This window comes from Xenopus tropicalis, chromosome 5, assembly GCF_000004195.4.
Source record: "Xenopus tropicalis strain Nigerian chromosome 5, UCB_Xtro_10.0, whole genome shotgun sequence".
Taxonomy (NCBI): Eukaryota; Metazoa; Chordata; class Amphibia; order Anura; family Pipidae; genus Xenopus; species Xenopus tropicalis.
The window spans coordinates 115,578,664-115,604,093 of NC_030681.2; the positions used below are offsets into that span (position 1 = coordinate 115,578,664).

Consider the following 25,430-nt stretch of genomic DNA (forward strand, 5'->3'; position numbering starts at 1 on the left):
CATGGAGTTATTTTAAGATAATAATCCTATTTTTAGTTATATCCTTTTTCTTTTCATAGTGATAAGCGGAATTATTCACCAGGTTTCACCTCTTGAAAATGGCCTCCAATGGGCGCAAAAAAAGTTGCGTGTTTAAAAAAAGTCACCATGAAAAAATGCCCTTTGACTGTAATGAGTTCCACAAATTTTTGCTGAGCAGATTCACTCATCACTACTGTGTAATAATAACAGTACCTTGTACTTGATGGTAACTAAGCTGCATGAATTCATATTGGTGGCAAAACAATCATATTGAGTTTATTTAATGTTTAAATGATTTTTAGCAGATTTAAGGTATGGAGATCCAAATTTTGAAAAGATCCCTTATTTGGAAACACCTAGGTCCCGAGCATTCTGGATAATAGACCTCAACTACATGTATTTGATTTTGAGATTCTCACCCTATCTCCACATATGCCCAAACCAGTTGCAATATTAGCATTATTTCTTTTTGCAAAAACCTTTTTTATGTACTAAAACTGATAAAAAAAATAAGAAAATCTCTAAAATGTTGTGACCATTTACAGATACAGTAAATAGTGTAAGTTCTAGCCTCTAGATCAAAACGAGGTTACCGTAAGCAGATAAATTTTACTGAAAGAAACGACAAACTTCACACTTTTAGCATGTACGTATTCTGTTGGTCTAACATTCAGCCTCCTTTCATCTGTTTAGGGGGTTTACATCAAACTGAGATTAAAGCAGCACGCACTGTATGAGAAATAACCTTAGTGTACGAGAAAAGAATCCTGCAGATCATTACTTATACGTTGTCTGGCCCCTCAGACTTAGTTTTGATTAGTTGGCATATAAGCAGGACTAGATCAGTTTGTTCACTATTTGTAGGATGTATGTGCCATAAAGCTATAAGTGAAATTAAATGAAATATTTTTTATATAATCTAAATTCAGATAAAATAGACACTGCCAGAAATCTTGTAATTGTTCTATGATGCAGTATTGCACAGAAGGTTAATGATAGAATTTAGGAATATTAACTTGGGACACATTTGTAATTGGATAGAGAACTGACTAAAAGATAGATTATAAAGAGTTGTGATTAATGAAACATTCTCTTAATTTATTAGTGGAGTACTGCAGGGGTCAGTCCTTGGTCCTTTGTTTTTTAACTTGTTTGTTAATAACCTGGTGGTGGGCATAGAGTGTACTGTTTCTATTTTTTGCCAATGATACTAATGAGTTATACAATAAATGGTAGTGTGTTGGGGGTATCCTTAATGGAGAAGGATCTAGTGGTTTTTGTAGATAACAAGTTGTCTAATTCCAGGCAGTGTCATTCTGTGGCTACTACAGCAAATAAAGTGCTGTCTTGTATAAAAAGGGGCATTGACTCACCTTGTTGCAGTGCAGCTTTGGGCTCCAGCCCTAAATGAACAGTAACACCAAAAAATGAAAGTGTATAAAAGTAATTACAATATAATGCACTGTTGCCCTGCACTGGTACAACTGGTGTGTTTGCCGCAGAAACCCTACTATAGTTTATATAAACAAAGCTGCTGTGTAGCCATGGGGGCAGCCATTCAAAGGAGAAAAGGCACATGTTACTTAGCAAATAACAGATAAAGCCCCATTGTAATATACAGAGCGTATCTGTTATCTGCTATGTAACCTGTGCCTTTTCTCCTTTTTTCCAGCTTGAATGGCTGCCCCCATGGCTACACAGCAGCTTATTTATATAAACTATAGTAGCAAACACAACTTTTACCAGTGCAGGGTAACAGTACATTATATTTGAATTACTTAAATAGACTTTCAATTGTTGGTGTTATTGAAGGATATTAGTGAGCTGGAGAGAGTGCAGAGATGTGTAACTAAACTGGTAAAGGGGATGGAAGATTTAGACTGTCAAGGTTGGGGTTGTTTTGCTTGCGAGGGGACATGATTACTCTTTACAAGTACATTTGAAGGGATTTTAGACAGACAGATAGGGGATGATCTTTTTCCCATAAATAAATAGGTCTGTTAAATGTATGTGTATATATGTGCACTAGGGTTTATTTGGAGGGGTTGAACGTAAAGGACTTCATATTTTTTTTAACCTTAACTTTATAACTGTATGATGTTTTCAGTTCTTCATCAGTTTTTATTTAACCTACCTGTTCTGTGCAGCCTTACTTAAAGGAAATGTATGAATTGCATTGCCTTTCTCTAAACACAGTGCTATTGTTCCATTCCATGGGCCAGTTATATGCTAGTACCTATGGTCAAAACAATTATGTCATACAGAGGGGACTGTGGGAACCTTGGGCATGCTAGGGGACAGAAAAAAAATCTCTTGGTGGGCCACGTGGACAGTTGGACAGCCATTCTCTATTCTCATTTTCAAGCAGCCATTTGAAAGCCTTACAGTTCAACAACAGTTGTTCGTCATATGTAATGTACCAAGTAAAACAGATAACAACATAATTATGGGGCAAATGTATAAAAATATGAGATTAGAGCTCACTCATGGTGAGTTCTAACTTTCACCCACTGATAAATATGCTTCGAAAAATCCCACAGAACTGAATAGAACATGGGTGAGTTTTTTAATTATTAAGCTCTAAACTTGCATTATGATAAATCTGCTCTTATATGTCCTTTGCATATTTATTTTAATCACCTGTATGATAGAAGGGGCATTGGTACCACTATATATTAACTTCAAATATCTTCAAGTTGCTGTACTGCACTACAAATTGAATGCATTTAGATTAGACCTTCTAGTTAGACTTTTTTTTTCTTAAAGCATTCCTGATTTTTCTTATAATCTTGTAGATTTTGGTTAAGGGTAGTTCTAAAATACTTTCTACTTGTATATAACAAGTGAAAACCACATCAGCAGAAAAACAGCAACCATCTTTTTTACCAACTATTTCATGATCACTAAGCCCTTCCCTCTCATAAGCAGTTATTGGTATATAATGTCCTTTTTATTTTTTTTATATCTGTACTGGAATTGTTAAAACCATTAAAAATCAGAAATTAACTTCCTGTGATTTACCAATCAGTCAAGAGGCAACATGGAATTCAATAGACCCTAGAACAGAGGCAAAAGGAACATCCTGTAGTTGTGTGTGTGGTTAAGAAGACAATATGGTCTGCGGTATGATGTCTCTGCAATCTTAATAATAATATATGGAGAAAGATTCTTCATTATTAAATCAGATGTATTCAAGGTCTTGCAAATGTTGTCCTGATTTTAAACCATCTATAATATTATAGTATCCTTTGAAGTTACAAAATCAAACCACCTACAGCAGTGGACAGCTGGTTTTGTGTGACAGCTTTAATTAAACCTATGTATTCACAGTTTTATTATTATTATTTATAATTCAAGGGCCTAACAGGAATGACATATGTTTCATCTAATAAGACTAAATTATCTTTAACTGCTCTTTTGCCTAAGGTTATACTGGAAAAACATTTCTTGGCAGAGGTGTCATTGGATTTGATTAAGCTATCAAGGTGCTCACTCACTGTGGTAAAAAGAAGAGATATTTGGCTGCAATAATGACTTTCAGTGACTTTAAGGTCAGTCTATGACTCTTCAGTGACACAAAGGGCAATTTATGTATTTGCTACTTTTATTGATTATCACTGTTAGAGAAGCATTTAGAAAGCCACAAATGGAAGTATGTTTCCGTCTTTTAGGAAAAGGTTTAGATGCTGGCTTTAGGGCCTGGCGTTTTGTGAGAACACTAGGGGCTGCTGGGTTATACAAAATCATATTGTTCTTGTAATGGATTCTTCATATTTACTCTCCAAGACAGAATTTTTATGCTTCTTTTTGTCTAGAGGGTAAAACAGGATCAGTTGCAGAATGTTGTTAGGTGACCATTTTTCAAGGTGGTGGAAATAGGATATGGAACAGTATAAAATGTTTTCAGGATCCTAAAGGTGCTTCAAGAAATAATGTCTTGGTTGATATCATGAATGGAATATTAAGCATGTCCCAATGAAGAATGCCCAAATTGAAAATAATCATTGGTGTTTTCAATATGTTTTTCTTTGCCAGGATAGTCTCAGGAGATTTAGAGAGAAGTAAAGGCAGTCACTTTTAGATGTGAATATCTATAATGCCTCTTTAAGATAATCTGGAGAAACACAACAGGCAGCAATGAATGTTTGCTTGTTCATGAATTGTCCAGTGGCCATGGCATCTCCCACTGAAATCATCATTTTGTTTTCCGTGTCACCCTTTATGGCAGAGTTTATCAAGCCTACAGCCTTGTTGTATATTGTCTGAGGTGATGGTTGGTCTAGTTATACTTTCTGCACTTTAGTGGTGCATTACATCCACTAAAGGTGGCCAGAAAAGTAAAAACATAACATATAGAAAATGTTTCAGTTTCTCTGTTAGGCCATTTCATCTTTACAAGTTCAGCTGTCTTGCTGTGTCCATCAAAGAGCATTAAATCATCCAAATATGCAAGATATGACATAAAAAGCAGACACAGAAGGAGGCACCATCATACAATTAATAAGGCAACTTCTGAGAGTTCCAGTCAGAAGGTCCATATGGACTTGACTTTATACTAGGTTTGGAGGATTTATTCCAGCTAATGGCTACAGAATAAAATCTTAAAATTAACTTTTACCAACTTGTTACCATAGCCACCTCAAGTAAGTCATATCTGGACAATGTTCCCTTAAGTTCAGTCTGAGAATAGATGAAAAATTCCCCACAATGGAAAAGATTTGTTGAGGTTATATCCTCACAGTTGAGTACTCCTTTGCCAGGATTCTGTAGCACTTACCCAGATCCCTCTGGAATTCACCAATACAATCTGGTTCTTTTAACCCCTATACAAATTCAGCCAATGTCATTAACATGACAAAATCACATTTCTCTTATACATGTAACACCGATAACCCAAATCAATGCTAACATTGCTTAGTAACTTTGGAGCATGAGAAACATTATCTCTATAAATGTTAGTGACCTGAATTGCTGTCAGTGAACAGTTTGAAGAATAGTTATTGACTATGCATTTGAGGTGTTAGTTACATACGGTTTCATGTATGTTGTTTTGAGATGTATCAAATTCTGCATCCAGAGCTGTCATTTTTCTTCTTGCATCAGAAAATCCCATGGGGGAGGTAAAGACACATCTGCTAAATGTGTGCAACTACTGTAAGAAGGGATAGTGATAGAATTTCTGTCATTCACATTGTGTTTTCCAGAGGTTGACATTTTTTTTTCACAAAAGTGAAAAGTGCTTTTTTTTAGTCTGAATATCCAGGCTAGAAGCATAAGAAACATGTTTGCTGCATAGCAGCTGTAAGTTGGTATTTTACTTAGTAGCACAGCCTCAGACAGGGGCCCTTGGCCAGTGGATATAATATCTACTTTTATGTCTAACCAATTTGTATCAACAATATCTATAATAGCTGCATAATAACTATATAGTATCATACCAGGAGGTGTTCTTTGAAAATAGAAATGTATAACAAATATTTTTTACCTAGAACCTTCAACTACAAAACCCTTCATTCTTAAAAGATGAATTGCAGTTTAGAACTGAGGATATTCAACAACATTAGGGAGCATTCACCGGGTAGTTCTGGTATAGTTCTGTATTTAAGGGCTTAATGGGTGTGAGACTCTGATTGTAGCTTCTGAGGAAGTGGCGTTTAAGCCATGAAACGCGTCAAGCTGGGGGGTCTGAGCTGTTTAATATGATTTTAATCCAAACTATGAATAAAGGATATTTTTATTGATCAAATTATCCCTGGTATGCTCCATCCAACCAAACCAATTTCTTAGAACTGAGGATAATCTGGCTACTTTAAGCAAAAGTATCTTCTAAATAACAATGGATTTTAGCAGTTACATAGGGTTGAAAAAAAGACCAGAGTCTATCAAGTTCAACCCATCCAAGTAAACCCAACACACACAACCTATACTTACCAATCTATACCAACACATACATAACTATATATAGAGAAGCTTTGCAAGGCTCATCCACTGAGTCCATCAATTCCTTCTATGCAGAGGCTATAGCTAGTGAATGGCAGCTGCTCAATCACATGCTGGATGGCTGTTATGCAGTTAATTGATCAGTGGATCTCTGGTTTCAGAGGCTCTTCAGACAAAAAAGTAATTTAATATGGGAGCTGCCGATTATCTTACCATTCTGTATAATACTATTTAATTGATAGAAGGTTTCAGCTAATTTTAAGGAAGCTTTTAATGTGCCTTTAAATATAGACACTATGATAATAATGAAGACATTTAACCATAGTAATAATAATGACAAATGTTAGTGACAATCATACAGGAGTTTCCAGCTTATGGCAGGCTGAAAATAATGAAATGCTTCCAGGAAATGAATTAGATATTTCTTAATCAGTGTTACACATTTCTGTTTCATATACATGATAACAGTATGTTAAATTTGCTTAATATTTATCTTTAACATGAAATATTGAACATAGTACATTTATATTGATTTTTATTATTGGAAATGTTAATGGCATATGTCAGAACTTAACAAATTGCCGTCTGTCCCTGGACTAGTGTGTTAATTAATTGGGGTCCTAGGACACGTGAAAATGCTTTGGTATTTTGTTTTGTTTTTTGTCTCCTTTTTTTGTCAAAAGATGAATTCCAATGCATAACATTTTGGTGGCTGTGATATTCTTTTATATATATAGTTACATAGTTACATAGGGTTGAAAAAAGACCAGAGTTCATCAAGTTCAACCCTTCCAAGTAAACCCAGCACACACAAACCTATACTTACCAATCTATACACTCACATACATAAACTATATATACAAACATTAATACTAACTGTAGATATTAGTATCACAATAGCCTTGGATACTATGCTTGTTCAAGAACTCATCCAGGCCCCTCTTAAAGGCATTAACAGAATCTGCCATTACCACATATCTAGGAAGGGCATTCCCCAACCTCACTGCCCTCACCATGAAAAACCACCTACGCTGCTTCAAATGGAAGCTCCGTTCCTCTAATCTAAAGGGGGGGCCTCTGGTGCGTTGATCGTTTTTATGGGAAAAAAGAACACCCCTATCTGCCTATAATATAATCCCCTCTAATGTACTTGTACAGAGTAATCATGTCCCCTCACAAGCGCCTCTTTTCCAGAGAAAACAACCCCAACCTCGACAGTCTAACCTCATAGTTAAATCTTCCATCCCCTTTACCAGTTTAGTTGCACGTCTCTGCACTCTCTCCAGCTCATTAATATCCTTCTTAAGGACTGGAGCCCAAAACTGCACTGCATACTCAAGGTGAGGCCTTACCAGGGACCTATAAAGAGGCAAAATTATGTTCTCATCCCTTGAGTCAATGCCCTTTTTTATACAAGACAGCACTTTATTTGCTTTAGTAGCCACAGAATGACACTGCCTGGAATTAAACAACTTGTTATCTACAAAAACCCCCAGATCCTTCTCCATTAATAATCCCTCCCAACACACTACCATTTAGTAGCAAGCTCGCGTTTATATTATTTCTACCAAAATGCATAACTTTGCACTCATTTTGAACCTCATTTTCCAGTTTGCTGCCCAGTTTTCCAATTTTGTCAAATCGCTCTGCAAAGCGGCAGCATCCTGCATGGAACTTATAGTTTTGCACAATTTAGTGTTGTCAGCAAAAATAGAAACAGTACTGTCTATGCCCACCTCCAGGTCATTAATAAACAAGTTAAAAAACAAAAGACCAAGGACTGACCCCTGCGGTACTCCACTAACCACACTGGCCCAATAAGAAAATGTTCCATTTACCACCACTCTTTGTAATCTATCCTTCAGCCAGTTCTCTATCCAATTACAAATATTATGTTCTAGGCCAATATTCCTTAGTTTTATCTTTACCCTTCTGTGAGGTACTGTATCAAACGCTTTAGCAAAGTCCAAGTAGATGACATCCACTGCCATTCCAGCATCGAGGTTCCTACTCACCTCCTCATTAAAGGCAACTAAATTAGTCTGGCAAGATCTGTTACGCATAAAACTAGTTATAGTTATCTGCATAAGCACATTTTTAGAAAGTTTCAGAGCTGCTTTCCAATAAATCAGGGAAACTGCACTGTTTTCTCCACTGTTTTCAGCAATTGTTGCCATAGAAACATTTCAGGTTTCTTGACCTTTACTTCTTGCTGAACCATAACCTGCAGTATTTTCCTGCAGCGAAAGGTACAGTGACACTTTTGCCTTGGGTAGAGGTATGCAGGGAATCCATGTTGGGACAATATCTGGACAAATACAGTTTTGTCATGAAACATTTAAGGTGAAAAGTTATATTTGTTACAGTTGCATTGTGCCATTTATTTGTAATAAAGCCCTTCACAAAATTATTTCCAATACATTTAGGGATCATGAAAAAATATAATAATATATTGTTTTTCTATTCCAGGAAAATATACATATTCCCATGTTTCCTCCAACGAAAGCAAAGATTCTAGAGATGCGTTCATATGTATGAATGAGTAAGTCATTTACATGTTTTAAAAAATAATAAATACATATTTGTTATATTTAACATCCAAAACTGATCATTTGTGTCTTTGAATTTTCCACTTATATATAATATATATAATTATAATATCTTATAATGACTTTTGTATATGTGACCTAACTGCCCACAGATTAGATTGGAATTGTTATGGTGTGGACAATGCACTTTCAGGTCAGGCTAGTTTTCTCTTTTAAAATTTTTTTAAACTTTAAACCAGGTCTGCTTGTGGAAAGTGAGAAATTGTGATTCTGCCTCACACTGCAATTAACTAAGTGCTCAATGCACACCGGTGTTTAACATGAACCAAATAAGCCTAATGTGAGCCTATAGATTCAACAAAATATTTCTTATTATTGTTATTTATTTAGCTTTTAGTAGCAAAATGGACCCTGCCCAACAGAGTAGCCTGCAGTGTAGGTGTTTACCTAAGTTAAAAGTAAGGGGAATATAGTCTAAATCTTTCTGAACCTCTGTCTAATTTGACAGTTGATATGTTCTCAGACCCTGGTGTGGATAGGCCCCAGCAGAAATCAGAGCTGTAACGTAGGGTTGTACACTACAGGGCTAGGACCAATGCTGACTCGCTCCAGAAACAAAATGGAACTAGAGTTAGGTAGCCAAGCAGCCTAAATGTTGTCAGTGATTTGTAACTCTTTGTGAGAGAGAGAGGCCAATACAGAGAAATCACTGCCTGTTGTCGGTGCTGCTACTGGGGTGATTTTTAGACTCTAAACTCTAATGAAAAGGACACTTTTTAACTACTGTATCAATCAGTATGTCATTTGTATGTTCAATGTATACACCGTTTTATTGCACAACAATGCAGAAAATTTTGGCCTTTTATAAATGAATGTTGAAATAATAATAATCCCTGCCGGAAAGTGTTGGCCATAAGCAGAACATTTTCTATTCATATGAATGAATAGTGGCTGCTAGAAAAATACGTCTGTGGTCCTGTTTGTAAGCACCGAAGCAGACAAAACGCTACATGTGCCTTAGGCCTAAATACACATGGCTTGCTAATAAGAAAGAAAAAAAAGAAACTGGGTATTCAACTAATGTCAATGCATTTTCTGTGCATTCTATTGCCTTCTGTTGTGGAATTGTGTGAAAATGCATGGTGTAGCAGAGATAATGCACCGTTTAACAATAACTTTAGTGGCATTATTTTTTTACTGCACTCCTGTCTACAGGGCCAAACAGACACTACCACATGCAATCTTTAATGAATGGGATACAAATAGTTAAATCTACTTTAGCCTTTATACACAGTCCAAAACATTCATCTCTTGGAGTCTCCCTGTTAACAATAAATCTTGGTGTGATATGGGCTCAACATACATTGAAGGAAATAAGAAAGACAGCAGCCTCATCAGGCAAGCAATAACATTCTTGATTATGTTATGATATGCTGTATAATACACAAATGTTGAAATAAACAATACAGTTAAACGTTAGTGATATTTTCTCTTTTGTTTTTAAGGCTGCAATCCAATAACGTGCTGGCAAGTTGGATTATAGAGAAGAGTAAATTCCAAAACCACAATGGAGAATTTCCCTTATTTACTAAGGGGCTGCTCCCAGTTAGAAAGGTACAAGACTTTTTTTTCAGAATAATTACCTAAATTTAGAGTGTCCCCATCTAATTCCTTAGAACGGGGTAAAATTATCTACAACATATGATAAGTTGAACCCTCTGTTTTAATTTTGATGTATTATTTCAAGAGGAAAAAGTTGTAACCTGGGAGCCACATTCAAATGTAAAAAGAGTTGGGGAGCAACACAAGCCTGAAATATGTTCATGAGGGTGCCAAATAAGGGCTGTGATTGGCTATTAGGCAGCCTCTATGTGGGCTGGCAGCCTACAGGAGCCTATTTTGGCAGTACAACTGTTTTTATGCATCACCAACCACTAGTTGGGGATCACTGCTCTAAACATTGAGTGCAGCTCTAAAGGCTTTGGAAGCCCCTCCAATAAAATGTCTAATAACAGAGGAAGTGGATTAACCAAATCCATCTATATGTGACAACTATGTTTTGAAACAGCTAAACTAATTTGGCAAAATGATTTAAACGTGCATTTAATTGGCAACCGATGCATGGCCTTCTTGTTACTGCCATTTGCACAAGGGTGTGGCCTGTGCTATACTGATGTTCCAGCTAATATCTAAAGAATGCCACTGATGCCAATGCCCTCTTCAGGTGTGGACTTAATGCAAAAGTGAGGGAACTGTACTAAAATGCACACTGTCATTCATTCCAAAAGTTTTAGCATATTCTATAATGATATAAGGATTCTTGTTCTATAATGTTCTCCATTATCCTCTTTATTAGTGTTATTTCTGGGTTAGAAAGCTGATTCATTGACCACATTTGCGTCCCCTGAACATTTTTTAGGAAATGTTGACTTTTTGTGCAAACATGTTCTGTAACAGCACCCATGTAGGACAAACACAGCTGTGCTGAATGGAGCAAAGGAAGTACATATAAAGAAGCATAGAGCTGCACATACCTGTAGATAGTCTAGAGGGTATTACTGACTGTGCACCTAAAACTAAATCTTGCTTGGGTCTCATAAGCAGGAACCTCCATTATTTTTTTGACTGAACTAAGGTCTTGCACTGTGCCAAGGAAGTGGCAGCGTCATGCTCTGAGAGATAATCGTAAAGAGTTGGAACTCTTAGGGATAACAAATACTGGCTGAATCCACTGATCACTATCAACTAGTCAGCCAGGCTACCTTGATTAGACTTGTCAATGAATGTACAAGGAAGCTTATTCTAAAAACTGTTTTTTTCTGTTTTTGGTAAATTATTCCATTTTCTAAGGAGCCCATGTATTAAAATTAGAGATTTTTTCTGTGATTCAATAAAACCATGGCCCAATTGTGAGATCTAAAATTTTTTGAATTTTCTGAACTTGAGTTTTCAAGATTTATCAACTGAAAAAAAAGTCTTTAAATGAAAAAAATAAAAACTATGTAAAAAATAATTAACCAAACTGTAAAATAAATAATGAAGACAAGTAAAAAGACATTTTATAGATATATACATAGTAATATTTAACATAAAGTTAAATTACCTCTAAACTACCACTATGTATTATTTTTGTATGGATCACACTAAAATCCAATTCTACCGTTAATTTTCATTATTTGAAATATATTATTGTTGTTGTTTTTTAACTTGCATTTTAAAATAACTTGAATTTTGAAAATACATTTTTTATCATGAAATTCTGCAGAAGGCTTGCCAGCTTTTAGCTTTAGCAATCTCAGATTCAAATAAATTACTCTCTAAATATCAGCAATATGATTGGTTTTTTTTATACCAATATCATGGTGTTTATTATAAAAACATTTGTTTTCTCCAAACAAAAAAAAGTGCGAAACTGCCATAAAATGTTGAATTATAGAACGGCACCACTATATTGCCTAATGGCTATATCACTGTTTTTAATATATGCTATAGGTTGGGCCTATTATTTCTCAAGTTTTCGCAGTTCAAACATTAAAGTATAATTTTCCCCACAAATGTATTTTGTTGCAGCCTTTTATGAAGCCTTTGGAATGAAGTAGGTGAGAGGGTGGTACCGAATCTATAAACCTATTTATCCAATAAATTTCACCCATAAGAAGGTTTGCATGAATCATGTCATATAAATGGCAAGCTCATTATTTCAGTCAGCTCAAAAAGCCCCAAAACATATCCCTTTTGAAGAACATTGTCAGCCTTCAGCTAAAACAAACATCACATTTGTTATGACATGGGTACACCCAATTATCATTCTGGCATAACTACACATATAAATGAATTATGAGAAGCATTTATCATTCACATTTAGAAAGAGTTTTTACAAAAAAAATTTAACCTTTCCATAATGTTTAACGTTTTGCAAAAATGATATTGCCATATATATAGTGCAGAACAATACAGGACAAAACATTATCAAGCAACATAATCGCAAGTTATCTGAATTTAAATGTAGCCATCAGTACATATTGGGAAAACTCTGAAATAATTTAGCAAGTTTTATTAATAAATAAATATAATAATCATATTTGCTCAGTTTCCATTCAACACTCTATTTTACCACCGATTTGGGTAATTTATTACATTATAACTAAAGCAGAACAACGATAACATAATCCATTCCTCCTAACAATATGCATGTTTATTTTCAAGCCTAAAATTACAGGGACAGCTGTTTTTTCTTTTCTTAGCTAGAACAGAATGCATCGGGAAAAAAATGCGCCCATTAAACCAGGAGTCTCTTGTCTTTTGCTTTGTTATTTGAATTTTACCATCATTAAAGAACAGTTCTCCTTAGGGACCATGCATCCCTAATCCACAGAAACAGACGGGATCTGCAGTTAGATTTGTGCAGATGAAAGCAGCAAACAAACTATGAGCTTCTAAGGAAAGAGGAATAGACTTTGGCAGCACTCATTTGCTCAGTTTAGCAGATGAGAACATAGAGAATATGTCACCTGAATTTATCTGTGCTGAGGCACAGGCACAGAGAGGTGATCACTCCAGTTCTTAGGCTACCTCACAGTTTAATGAAACACTTTACACGATATAAAGTTCCTCTCTAATTAAGCCACATTAGCGAGATGGAGTTTTGCAGTTTGTTTTCATCTATTCGTTTCACAACCTTAGACCAGACTTTAAATAATAGCTTTAATTTGCCCCAAAAGTATCCTGTTATGGCAATCACAGAATATACAGATTTTCCAGGCAATCTTTTAAGTTCTTACGTTGCCTTATTGTCTAATGGACTGTCATCAAGGCATAGAAGGGCCTGGTTATACCATATTATTTTCAAATTAATTTCCTTATTGAGGCAGGAGCAGGAGTCAGGCTGTTTTTGTGTCCATTTCATTTACTAAGAGCTAAAGTTGGTCCTAAAAGAATTCAATTATGTAAGACAAAACCATCAGGGCTGTGATCTTGTTACATAGAAGATTCCAATGATCCCAGTGAAGATATAATTAATCCTTATTGGAGGCAAAACAACCCTATTGGGTTTATTCAATACTTAAATGATTTTTAGTAGAAGATCCAAATTACGGAAAGATCCCTTTTCCGGAAAACCCCCAGGTTCCGAGCATTCTGGATATGAGGTCCCATACCTGTTGTATATATATATATATACAACAGGTATGGCCTTTGAAAAAGGCTGCTGTGGCAGCCGAAACGTCAGATCCTTTTTGCTAATAAAACTTTTGATTTGTTTTTCATAAGACCTGTGAGTGCGGAACTTTGTTTTTTCGTTGGATTTCATTAACCTACTGTACTGCACCCAGGCATATGTTCGAATTTTTAAGTGAGTGCCTGTTGCAACTTTGTCTATATATATATATGACGTTATGTTTAAATAAAAAAAATGATTTTATTTATCCTCCTGCCGTGAGTGCTTTCTAAGGATTGATATAAGTTGTGGAGGTTAGCACCCGGCTATTGCTCTGTATTGTGGTGAGTGCCAATATTGGGAGAGTATATATATATATATCTGCAGCCTGGTAGATTTTAATAATAGTGTCCATTTAATGCTGGTTCTTCAAAAAATCAGGAAACCACTGATACATGCAGACAGTCGCAATGTACTGTAATGCTGACAAAGCCTGGTAAGTGGGGGTGCTGTATTTAATGTTTATACCCTCTCTAAGCACTGTCTATAGCTCCCCCTCTCCAGCCTGCACCTATAACAAGGTTACAATGACAAGTAATTACTAGCAATTACTGAAAAGGCACTGAAAAATTCTAAGCCTCCATATGATTCATTTTTCAGAATTGTACAACTATGTTTTAATGATGCCATTTCAAAGGCTGATTATTTATCACAAGTTCTTTGCCAGTGCTTCATATCTACAACATAGTAAAGATCTTAAAGGTATGCATATAGTGTCCTCAGCCACAGGGTCTTTTAGATAAATAGATAGTGATGAGCGAATTTGTCAGCAAACAATTCTGAAGCACATTGAAATCAATAGAGATTTTCTGTGTGAAGTACATCGGAGTCCACGGGCATTTTTCTTGTGGCAACTTTTTCCATGCAGAATACATTGGAGCCTATGGACGTTTTATTCACATCGATTTTTTTATTGCTCAGAATAAATTGGGGTCTATGGCCATTTTGTAGCGGTTTTAGAAAATCATTTGCCAGTGAAGAGATAAAGAATTTTGCCAAAAATTCACTTATCCCTATAGAGTATAGGGGTTTATCATTTTGGATAACCTTAACTACAGTTTATATATATATAATCCGCTGCTTAACTAGTTTAGCTACATGACTAAATAATAACAATGCTGGCTGTAGAGAAGGAGTTAAAATCCCTGTGTTAAGTTCTAAGCAGTGATGTCCTTTCTGCACTTCCATTGCTGTTATTCTTGGCTTTATATTGTATTAAACCTTGGCGCTAAGCGCTTTGTAAATTATATGGTCAGTAAAACCACAGGCTTGTTATGTCAGAGTGCACCATAAAGCATATACTGTGCACCATAAACTTTTATACTGTTTCCCACTTACTGTTTTATGAGTTCAGCCCTCACTACTTTCCAGCATGTGCTGCACTAGTTCACAGCACATTATCATAGATTAAGTTTTTGGTACTCCTGATAAATGTGCTTTTAATGGCCTCTTGCCATTTTTTCTCTTAGCATTAATTTGCCTAAAATATTTAATATAATCGTTAAAGAGATCATCCTATGCAAATGCTTAGGTTTGGTTGCTAGTTAAATGTAAAGGATTCCTTTGTAATTTACAATTAACATGCAAATCCTTAGAAACACATCTATATAATAATGTATGGAGTTTATTGTCTTTCCAACTGACGTTGTCTGCATTTGTTCTTTGTCGTTGCTGACTAGTGATGTAGCGAACATCGCCGAAAATGTTCGCGAACTTTGCGAACCCCATAGACTTCAATGGGAAGGCGAACTTTAAAACCTAGAAAAGCCATTTCTGGCCAGAAAACTGATTTTAAAGTTGTTTAAAGGGTGCCACGACCTGGACAGTGGCATGCAGGAGGGGGATCAAGGGCAAAAACTTCTCTGAAAAATACGTTGTAAAAAAAACGCAAAAAAAAACGCCAAAAAATAACGCCAAAAAAAAACGCAAGCTATTCCTATGTATATGCATAGGCGATAAAACGAAGCGAAAAAACGCGGCGGAAAAACCAAGGCGAAAAAACGCGTCGCCAAAAAAAAACGCGGCGAACATCGGCAAAAGTCCGCGTATTTGCGCGTACGCGAACACCCGATGTTCGCACGAATTAGTTCGCCTGCGAACAGTTCGCTACATCTCTATTGCTGACATGAATTGTTTTATAAAAACGGGAAATGTTACAAAAGTTGCGCATCACAACTAATAATCAAGTTTTAAAGCACAAACTGGCTGGTTCCTTAGCTTACAATTATAAAAAATGTCTGACAAATGAACTTGCCCTTTGATGTAAGCAACATGAACAAGAATACAAAAATGTATTGGTAAATGCACTGAATCTGTGCAACGTATGCTTACTAAACTTGAAATGTAGTTCTTCTGGCATTTTATTTTTGATTATAATTATTATTGCCACCAACATATTCCACAGAGCTATTGACTATTGAGCTATTGATTTTTTTTCGGTTTGGAGTTTTTGACACAAAATCCAATTTTTTGGTGGAAAAGAATGTGGTTTTGTGTGGTGTATTCTGCAACAACAACAAAAATATACCATCTAAAACCTGGTGAGATCATGTAGAAGCTAATGGCAGATGTCCCTTTTACAACTAGAAGATCTTTCTTTGGTTTTAGATGTTTTTAGGTTTTTCAGATGCTGGTTTTTGTGCAACTAAAAAAAATGTTTTTTCCTGACTTTTTTGGGGTTTTTTTGCTTTTTAAATTTGGATTTTCAATAAATACTTTTCAATATGACTGACATTCGTGGAAATGAGCTCAGTTGTGGTTTCTAAAAAAATGTAAATAAGTCATAACAGGATTCTGGGAAGAAATTCCTTAAGGCTCCTAGAAAAGTCCCATTTACATGGGCTTTGTCCCATTTACATGGGTTTATCCTATAGGCTAAAGCTCACCCACTGGGTTTAAAGCAGTGGCTAAAGCTCACCCACTGGGTTTAAAGCAGAAGCCAGGATAATAGCTGATCAGATTCCCAACTACAGACCGGTTTCGCCCTTTTTGGGGAAAGGGCGAAACCGGTCTGTAGTTGGGAATCTGATCAGCTATTATCCTGGCTTCTGCTTTAAACCCAGTGGGTGAGCTTTAGCCTATAGGATAAACCCATGTACATGGGACAAAGCCCATGTAAATGGGACTTTTCTAGGAGCCTTAAGGAATTTCTTCCCAGAATCCTGTTATGACTTATTTGCATACGTATGAGGCGGTCTCCTCAACCCTTTTAGCTTGTTTGTAAAAAAATGTAAAATCACAAAAATCTAAAACTTAATAAATCCCTCCCACAGATTACATGAAAACATACAACTGATGTAAAGATGTAAAGAGGGTCCTGCAAAAAGAACTTAGAATCTAAAAATCTATCTATCTGTCTGTCTGCCTGTCTATATACCTACGTCTATCTATCTGTCTGTTTATCTATCTATCTATCTATCTATCTTTCTGTCTGTCGATCTAGCTCCCACAGATTACATGAAAACATACAACTGATGTAAAGATGTAAAGAGGGTCCTGCAAAAAGAACTTAGAATCTAAAAATCTATCTATCTGTCTGTCTGCCTGTCTATATACCTACGTCTATCTATCTGTCTGTTTATCTATCTATCTATCTATCTTTCTGTCTGTCGATCTAGCTATGTGTATCTATCTATCTATCTATCTTTCTGTCTGTCGATCTAGCTATGTCTATCTATCTATCTATCTTTCTGTCTGTCGATCTAGCTATGTGTATCTATCTATCTATCTGCATCCGAATTGGCACTGTGCATACAGTACTTGCATTCGTAAATGAGTAGGGAGTAATTGTACATTAATATTATATACACCCAATAGCTACTAAAATATAATTCATTATGAATGGAATGGCCTATATGCAAGCATAAGGTACAGTGTAGTATAAGAGTCAGTGCTGGGCAATACAAGTTCTCACAGCAGACAGGCTAAAGTAATCAGCAGATGGTATTGTATGTTCTGTCAATTAAGGAACAAGCTATTCTGCTGATTTGCTATTGGCAGACCAATAGAGATAATGGGTTTGTTGGACAGACAAGGTATGGGTCAGGGAAACAATCACAAGATAAATATAAAAGAGAGTCTGTTATACATGAATACAATGATGATTTTTGATTAAATGTTATGTGCTACTTAATATTAGTGGTTGGGGACTGATAATTCTAGTGTAGAATGTTTGGGCCTGGCATTATTATCATGTTAATACCCCATTTACACTTTCATTGCGGCTTTTCCTTCTTCGTTACTGGCATGCATTCTATTCTTGCTAGAAGAAAACATATATCTATACTGTGGCATAGGAAAAAAGAGCCTACCCAATGCCAAGATTTCTTATTTAAAGGATCAGCCATTAAGTATGTATATTTCAGCAGACATTTCTGTAAATTACATTGCAGAGTATGTAATCAGTTCGAGGAGTCATCATACAGATTACAGGTTTTAAAGGATGTTCTTATCACTGTAGAGAATAGCTGGAACATTTTACTTTTAACTTGTTGTGACAAGATAAGATAAAACCAAATCCTACACAAATTAGGTACCATAACATAGGGTAACATAACATGGGCATAATCTTGCACACAAACATCTTGCCTTAATATGTCTGTAGGTCCAAATATATAAAGAACCAGAACAAAAAGTATAAAAAATGTCTCTTTCTGCATTCAGCATTGTTTTTTAATTCTTTCACAGTGAAAATATTAGCACATTTTGTCCTAGGTAGGCTTTGAATCCATACTTTCTAAAGCAGTGTTATTTTTCTTGTTCTTCTACTGTAAAAATATTAACAAGTTTTTCCCTAGATGGGCTATGAATCCGTACTTCAGCCATAGTGTAATAACCCAACATAGTGAGGCAGATTAATTTATTTTCATATTTATGATTATTTAGAAGAAAAATCGCAATTTAACTTATGTTAATGAGGATTTTCATTCATTCGGGTGATCCCCAACCAGTGGCTCTGGGGCAACATGTTGCTCCCCAGCCCCTTGGATGTTGCTCTCAGTTATTTGTGAATTCCTGACTGGCAGGTTTTGGTTGAATAAAAACAAGATTTCCTACCAAATAAAGCCCCCTGTAAGCTGATAGTGTGCATAGAGGCTGCCTAATAGCCAAACTTAGCCCTTATTTGGCTCCTCCATGAACTTTTATGGTGCTTGTGTTGCTCTCCAAGTCTTTTTACATTTGACTGTGGCTCACGAGTAAGAAAGGTTGGGGATCCCTGATATACAGTATTTAGTAGAATTAAGTCTAAAACAACTGGAGCTTTCTGAGCTTTCTTGAAAACATTTCACCTCTCACCTGAGTGGTTTCTTCAGTTCAACTGAAGAAGCCACTCAGATGAGCGATGAAACGTTTTCAAGAAACCTCACAAAAATCCAGTTGTTTTAGACTTAATTCTCCTAGATACCAATTAAAATTGACAGGTATTTTTCTGTGAGGGTGATTGTTTTCTAATTGCTGGCATTTGAATGAAGAGACTGACACCAGAAAAACTCGATAGCATGAAATAACAGAAAAAACTTATTTGCAGGTTTTAGGTGATACATTTTTTTTGATAGATAAATTTGATTTTGGAAAACATTTTTTCCCCATGTTTTTCCCAAACCGTGGAAAAATTGCAGCCTTGAGCACTAATAATTTGCCCCCGTAATGCTATTTGTAAATGCAGTATTGCATTCTGTGCTACTTTAGGCCAGAGGACACTGCCTTTTAGTCTTTCACTTAGACATGGGCCTGGCTGGTTACAACTCCCTGCAGCCTCAAGTAGAACATGCATTACAGGTGACACTCTCTCTCAGAATGGACCCTCACAGAACAGGTGGAGGCAGGATTAGTTACTCTGATCACATACACATGTAGAACTGTCAATAACTTTGGCACCAGTGGCTCATTAACAATACCCAACTGTTTATATGGAATGAATGACAGTCTCTTTGGGAAATATTTCAACATATAGTACAATTGGTCAGTTAATTGCTCACACATAACTTCTCTTGACATTATTGGTCAGACAGGATATTAGTGACAACCTGTGGATAGTACTTACTCAGCAGTCTCCAATCCTTAAGTACATAGTTGTTCAAGTTGAACTTTTGTGGGATGTACCTCTGTCCCTAAGTCTATACACTACTTTGCCCTACTTTGCTGGGTGACACCCATGATACTAATTCTTCTGCTCTCGTTATTGAAGCTTCAGGTTGTGCAAATAAGTTCCCTCAAATAAGTTTATAAAACTTTACTTGCTGTACGGAAATGTGGGCTATGAAAACAAAGAGATTTCAAAAAATATTTAAAACACATATTTACACTTAGCAATGGTGATTGTTTTTGTTTTGCATATAAACAATTGCTTCAAAATGTAGGTTAAATCAAGTGATGGTTGTTTTTAGAAGTTTGGCAGTGCTGCAATATGAGTTACACCAAGTGCTGACATTTGGTCAATTTTGTTTTTTTTCTACTTTGTGTTCATGATGAAAATGTTTAATTTCTAACACATTTTTGACACATTTTGCTATTTTACTATTTTCATTCTAAAGAATTTCAATGACCTTGAAAAAACCTTGTATCCTGTGAGAACTTTGAAAGTTTGTTTTAGGCAAAATGAGTGGAAAATCAGAGAACTACTTTTAATGTGCATTTTGATATCAATAACTTATTTTTGCTCAAAATAGAATGTAATTTGATTCCATTGGATTATATATTGGACTGCATGTCTGGGTGACTGAGTGCAATATACAAGCTGTACTCGTGCTCCCTAAGACTAAGGTTTGGTCAAAGCATTTTCTGCCCAACATTTTATAAAACGTTTTAAGATCAGAAACTGTGAAACCTGTAGAATTCCTAAATTTGCCAATTCTTTGTTAACAAAATAGAGATGAGATAAATTGCAAGTAGTGATGCGTAAATATTTTCACTAGGCACAAATTTGGTGTGAAATTCTGCATTTTGCCATTGGCAAATTTTCTTATGAAAATGCCGTGAGAATTTGTCATAACAATAATTGGGCGAGTGAGGCAGCCCAGCAGTTTCAAAAACTTTTCAGCAAAGCAAAGCAGATTGCAAGCAGATAATCCAGGATACATTGACAAAAACTCTCTGTCCATATGGTGCTTGCCATGCCTATGGTACATGGTATTGTGGTATGGATGGGGAGTATGTATGGAATTATTCCCAAAAGATGCTCCTGTGAGTAAATGAGCTGCTGCACAGGCACACTTGGGTGTTCATACCTAGCTAAAAAATGTGTCCCATGTACCATGGACATGATACAGTATTCCTAATATTCATATAGTGACTGTTTGGAACACTTTGTATTATTTCCAGGCTAGAACTTTAATATCCCACAGCTGCGCCTTAGTTGAACATAGAGCTATCCATGTGTTATTGACTTAAACTTCCAGCGTCCCACAGCCTTCAACTATTTGTGTGTCTTGGTACTTGTAGATCAACAGCAATCTGTTTTGGACAGTAAGCTCTATTTTCCTGATATTCAACATTCCCCTTTTTAGTAACGAGGTCTGTAAAGTGCTATGGAGTTTCTCATGGTTCTTCTGCTTATATCTTCTGATGTGTGTTGCCCCACACTAGGCAGGAATCCCAGCTTTCTTTGACTTAAATTCAGCTCTGTCTATACTGTATTAGCAGTTTATTGGATATACCAGCATGCAACAAACCATAATATACGTGCCTCCCAGAATTACTCAAAATATATTGGTTTGATTAAACACACATTTTCCTAAACTAGCAAAGATCAACATTATGAGATGACTATTTGTCCATGTTTTGTGCATTTTAAAAGAATGCCCCCCAAAAATCCATATGAAAGGCAAACTGAGAGAATTGCTGATCAAAGCACAGAAATGTCATACTTTGCAATATTTGGCTAGTGGCCTTGTCTTATGTGGTCCCATCCATCCTCTCCACATGCTGGCCTAGTAAAACTGACATTGATTTAATGATCTTTTTCTGGGAAACAACATGCTTAGAGTGTAATTTATAGACTGCAGCAACTTATGGTCCATTGAGCCTGTCATTCAAGCACATATTGGTTACTATATAGGAACGAGGATGTGCACTGACATGCATTACATGACAAGTAAATAAGCCTTTCATATTAACTCAGTGGAATATATTGCCAAAAAAGAGAGAGTTCTCGCTCTGACATGCTACCTAATAGACTGAACAGCCTTTCCCCTGCTGCGTCTGATCTTTCTTTGATTTGAAAGTCACCAATACAGTTTGGAATTCATTAACATGTTTATGACTATTGATATTTGCATCTACTTTATTACAATCTATTTATTATATAATCCTATTATCATATTTATTAGTCATAAAAGACACCAGTCATCATTTATATGTGGTAAACTGACCAATGGTATAATTTTACTGGTTTGATCATATATGCTCATATGAGCAAAGGTAGGCTGATAAAAGGTTGAACCAGTGTGACAGATTCCTCTAAGCTAGTCCCAGGTGTTTACACATCCATGCATAATGTTTGTGCTGCTCAGTGCTTCTAAGGACTACAGTTCAGAAACCCTATAAATGAATGATTTGCTTTTATGACCAACCATATTAGTAAGGACAAGACCTGGCTGCAAGCCCCGAATAATTCAGTTGAAGAATGGTTGTATATTACTTAAAAAGAATATTCATCAATGCCTTATAATTCCTAGCAATAAACTGACACTGGAATATCTATTTAGCTAATGATCGTATTATCGTGTATATACAGTCATCTGCTAAATGGATCAGTTTATGGGCTTATCCGCCTTGTTTGGGTAACTTATAACAATTAAGTCAGGACTTTTATTGGATTTTGGATGAAATATGCATATCAGTGGTTTGTAGCTTTAAGCTCTGCATGCTAACATAAACCAAACGTAAACACATATTTTCTATTTTGTGCCTAACTAGTTCTCTTCTATAATCACTCTGCCGGTGGAAGCTTCACCTTCCTCTTCTTAGCAACAGCAGTAGGTGACTCTGGAGTTGTGATTGTCATTGGAGGCGGTTCTTGTGTTGTGATTGTCATTGGAGGCGGCTCTTGTGTTGTGATTGACATTGGAGGCGTTTCTTGTGTTGTGATTGTCATTGGAGGGGGCTCTTGTGTTGTGATTGACATTGGAGGCGTTTCTTGTGTTGTGATTGTCATTGGAGGGGGCTCTTGTGTTGTGATTGTCATTGGAGGCAGCTCTTGTGTTGTGATTGTCATTGGAGGCAGCTCTTGTGTTGTGATTGACTTTGGAGGCGTTTCTTGTGTTGTGATTGTCATTGGAGGGGGCTCTTGTGTTGTGATTGTCATTGGAGGCAGCTCTTGTGTTGTGATTGTCATTGGAGGCAGCTCTTGTGTTGTGATTGACTTTGGAGGCGTTTCTTGTGTTGTGATTGTCATTGGAGGGGGCTCTTGTGTTGTGATTGTCATTGGAGGCAGCTCTTGTGTTGTGATTGTCATTGGAGGCAGCTCTTGTGTTGTGATTGACATTGGAGGCGTTTCTTGTGTTGTGATTGTCATTGGAGGGGGCTCGTGTGTTGTGATTGTCATTGGAGGCAGCTCTTGTGTTGTAATTGTCATTGGAGGCAGCTCTTGTGTTGTGATTGACATTGGAGGCGGTTCTTGTGTTGTGATTGACATTGGAGGCAGCTCTTGTGTTGTGATTGACATTGGAGGCGGTTCTTGTGTTGTGATTGACATTGGAGGCAGCTCTTGTGTTGTGATTGTCATTGGAGGCAGCTCTTGTGTTGTAATTGTCATTGGAGGCAGCTCTTGTGTTGTGATTGACATTGGAGGCGGTTCTTGTGTTGTGATTGACATTGGAGGCAGCTCTTGTGTTGTGATTGACATTGGAGGCAGCTCTTGTGTTGTGATTGTCATTGGAGGCAGCTCTTGTGTTGTGATTGTCATTGGAGGCGGCTCTTGTGTTATGATTGACTTGGAGGCAGCTCTTGTGTTGTGATGACATTGGAGGCATCTCTTGTGTTGTGATTGACATTGCAGGGGCTGCTCTTGTTTTATGATTGACATTCGTGGTGGATCTTGTGTAGTGATTGACATTGGAGGCGGCTCTTGTGTTGTGATTGACATTGGAGGCGTTTCTTGTGTTGTGATTGTCATTGGAGGCAGCTCTTGTGTTGTAATTGTCATTGGAGGCAGCTCTTGTGTTGTGATTGACATTGGAGGCGGTTCTTGTGTTGTGATTGTCATTGGAGGCAGCTCTTGTGTTGTGATTGTCATTGGAGGCGGCTCTTGTGTTATGATTGACTTGGAGGCAGCTCTTGTGTTGTGATGACATTGGAGGCATCTCTTGTGTTGTGATTGACATTGCAGGGGCTGCTCTTGTTTTATGATTGACATTCGTGGTGGATCTTGTGTAGTGATTGACATTGGAGTATATACGTTTAGCCATGGAAGCAGGCAGCTACATGGTGTCAATCACAACACAGAGCCACCTATCTTTGCATTGAAAGGGTAATTTCTATTGACTTAACAGTTTCGACACAAAGTTATGCTTCTTATGGCTATTACATATTTACTTGATAATGTCAGAGTTGCTGGCATGGAGGGCAGACTGTGCTAAAGGGGAAGAAATAATGGCATACTTTAGTGTTTAGCATGTAGAGAGTCTAATGACAACATACAAATTGCACAAAGTACATAAATATCAAGTCCTTAGTACTGTGCAGGCGATTTCTCTGCTCTTTTTTTGGCAGCCGTTAAATATATCCTTAATAGAATTCATATGGAACCTCAAATAATGACAATGTTTGGAGGCTGGCCAGCTAGTAAGTAATTTAAACATCACAGGAAATTAAATTTTAGATTTCGATTTTGCGCAAAGTTTTTTTGTAATGAAAATGTCACACATAAATTATGAAGTCTGATTATGTTCTTTTTTTTCTGACTTTTTAATAAAATAATAGAGGTACTTGACAGTCAAGAACAAATGCATATTTTATGTGAATAGAATTACGTTCACCTAACCTCCTTTGGAAATAATAGAACAGATGTTATTTCTGCTATATCAGTTATCAGCTGCTCTGTTTAACAGCATCAAACACAGGAATTTATTAAAAATCTACCAAGGGTTACTGGCATTTAAACAAACAGTACCACGGATTCATTTCCACAGTCAACTTACATTTTAACTTTCTTTTCCGTATTCCACTTTTTAAGCATTCATATTGAGTTCTACTTCAACCACTTTCATTCACTTTGTAATAATCTGGTCTAATGTAATAAGCTTTTCAATTACCCATCACCCCCTTTTCCCTTCCCAATTTTTTGCACTAAAAATGGTAAGGATTTGACATCTATTATATTTGTAGATAAATACTGTATGTATTTATGCTTTACACACAAAAGCTAATAAAATACCATATAACAATGTGGACACAATAAATCAGGCCTTTGTTTGTTAGATAGAGTGCTATAGTGTAGGCAGATAGAGCTCCAGTTCTCCATTCTGCAGCAGGCTGAACTACCTTTGGCAGTAAGTGGCACATGTGGACATGCATTTCTGATCCCCATAATGACTGTTTTCCATTAACATACAAAAACATTTATTTTTTAAAACTGTGATGATTACTTTCAATTTACCATCCATTTGAATTTTGTTTCGATATAAAGCATTGAGAAAGTTTCCCATTCTCCCCTTTATTTTGCTTACATTGAATGCAGAGCAACATTTAAGCCTCAAAGAGCCTCA

The 25,430-nt window shown here is 36.4% G+C and overlaps 1 protein-coding gene across 1 annotated transcript in view; it reads left to right on the top strand.

The window, feature by feature from the left end:
* Positions 1-25,430, top strand: part of LOC101734693 — a 107,458-nt gene that overhangs the window by 25,074 nt on the left and 56,954 nt on the right. The window contains exons 2-3 of the mRNA XM_012963437.3: positions 8,431-8,503; positions 10,016-10,124. Coding sequence (XP_012818891.1) covers positions 8,431-8,503; positions 10,016-10,124 — 182 coding nt within the window. The remainder of the gene's footprint in view (positions 1-8,430; positions 8,504-10,015; positions 10,125-25,430) is intronic.